Source organism: Arabidopsis lyrata (assembly GCF_000004255.2).
Source record: "Arabidopsis lyrata subsp. lyrata unplaced genomic scaffold ARALYscaffold_453, whole genome shotgun sequence".
Classification (NCBI taxonomy): Eukaryota; Viridiplantae; Streptophyta; class Magnoliopsida; order Brassicales; family Brassicaceae; genus Arabidopsis; species Arabidopsis lyrata.
In genome coordinates, this window is record NW_003302246.1 from 1 (window position 1) to 1,520 (window position 1,520).

Genomic DNA, 1,520 nt, shown 5'->3' on the forward strand with positions numbered 1-1,520 from the left:
CTTTAGAAAAAATAAAAAGCAAAGAAAAAAAAAAGAAAAAAAAAAGAAAAAAAAAAAGAGAAAAAGAGAAAAAAAGCAAATTAAAATGCCATTTTTTCATATCTCTTTTTTCTTTCTTTACCAAAAAAAAAAAAAAAAGATAAAACCCATTTCGAAAAAGCTCACTTTCTCTTTCTTCTTCTTCTTTCTCCTTTCTATATATAAATCCTCACTTCACCATTTCCGTTGACAAAGCCAAACTCTTTACTCTCATCTCTCTTTCTTGCTCCATTACACTCTCTCTCTCTCTCTCTCTCTCTCTCTCTCTATCTAAATGGAAGCTCTTAGCTTTATGAAATTCTGGTTAACCAACAACAACACAACCATCAAACCTCGCCGTGAAATCAGAATCTCAGAATCCGCCGTCGATTCCACCACCGCATCAGAAGATCCCGAACTTGACCTCTACGAAGGAGACGATTCCTTCTTCGAACTCGAGATCTCTCTCTCCGATTTCAAAACAGAAAAACAGAGACTCGAAACGAAGACGTACTCTGTTTCTAACAAAAGCAAAGTCCTTCCTTTCGTTGATATCACTACAAAACAACAACAATCTCCGATCACTCTTTTGAAATCCGGACCAAAGTTTCGTGCTTTCTCATTCAAGAAGTCTGAAAAGTCAACGACGACTGAGAAGAAGAAAGAAGAAAACAACAGAGTCGACGACGACACAACGAGCTTCAGAAAAACGGCGAGCATTGCGAGATTACAACAAACAGACGACACGATGTTCGACGACTCTGTTTCGAAGAGATTCTTCAGTCTCATAAAACCTTTATACACCAAATCAACGAAGAAACATTCATCCTCGACGATTACATCTCCGTCGTCATCACCGGCGGCAAGGGAGAAACAGAGGAGTAATATTCCGTCGGGGATTCGAAGTGTAAGGAGACAACTTGGGAAGAGTCGGTCAGCTTCTGCGGCGATCGGAGGAATGTCTCCGGCGAACAGAGTTGATGAGTCTTTACAAGTTCAACAAGATGGTATTCAAAGTGCGATTCTTCATTGCAAGAGATCGTTTCACGGCTCCAGAGGTATGTTAAAAACAGAGTCTTTAAAAAAAACAGAGTCTTTAAAAAAAACAGAGTCTTTAAAAGAAACAGAGTCTTGCTCTGTAATTTCTCAAATTTGATTATTGGGTTTTTTGGTTAATCTTAATGGGTTTTTATTTGATTTTCAGAATCTTCTTTGTTATCACGATCAACGAGTGAATCTTCTTCACAAGAGAAACTTAGTACTTCATCGTCTGAAGGTAAATTAGAAACTCTGTAATTGGATCATTTTTGTTTAGTTTTAATGTTAATTATGAAGAAAATGCTAATGACAATTTTTTTTTTTTTTTTGTAGATTCGTATTTGTTTTCAAGGATTTCAAGTGATTCAATGTCGGAGAAATCGATTGATAGCTTGACTTCAATTAAGGAACAGCGGGAGAAGATTAGCGATTAGGTTTAATTTTTATATAAAAAAATGAAATTA

At 36.2% G+C, this 1,520-nt stretch overlaps 1 protein-coding gene across 1 annotated transcript; it reads left to right on the forward strand.

The window, feature by feature from the left end:
• The first annotated feature begins 221 nt into the window (after positions 1-221).
• LOC9298543 (probable membrane-associated kinase regulator 5) lies at positions 222-1,520 on the forward strand. Its single transcript, XM_021035791.1, has 3 exons — positions 222-1,076; positions 1,223-1,294; positions 1,390-1,520. The coding sequence occupies exons 1-3, from the start codon at positions 314-316 to the stop codon at positions 1,488-1,490; spliced, it is 936 nt and encodes a 311-aa protein (XP_020891450.1). The 5' UTR covers positions 222-313; the 3' UTR covers positions 1,491-1,520.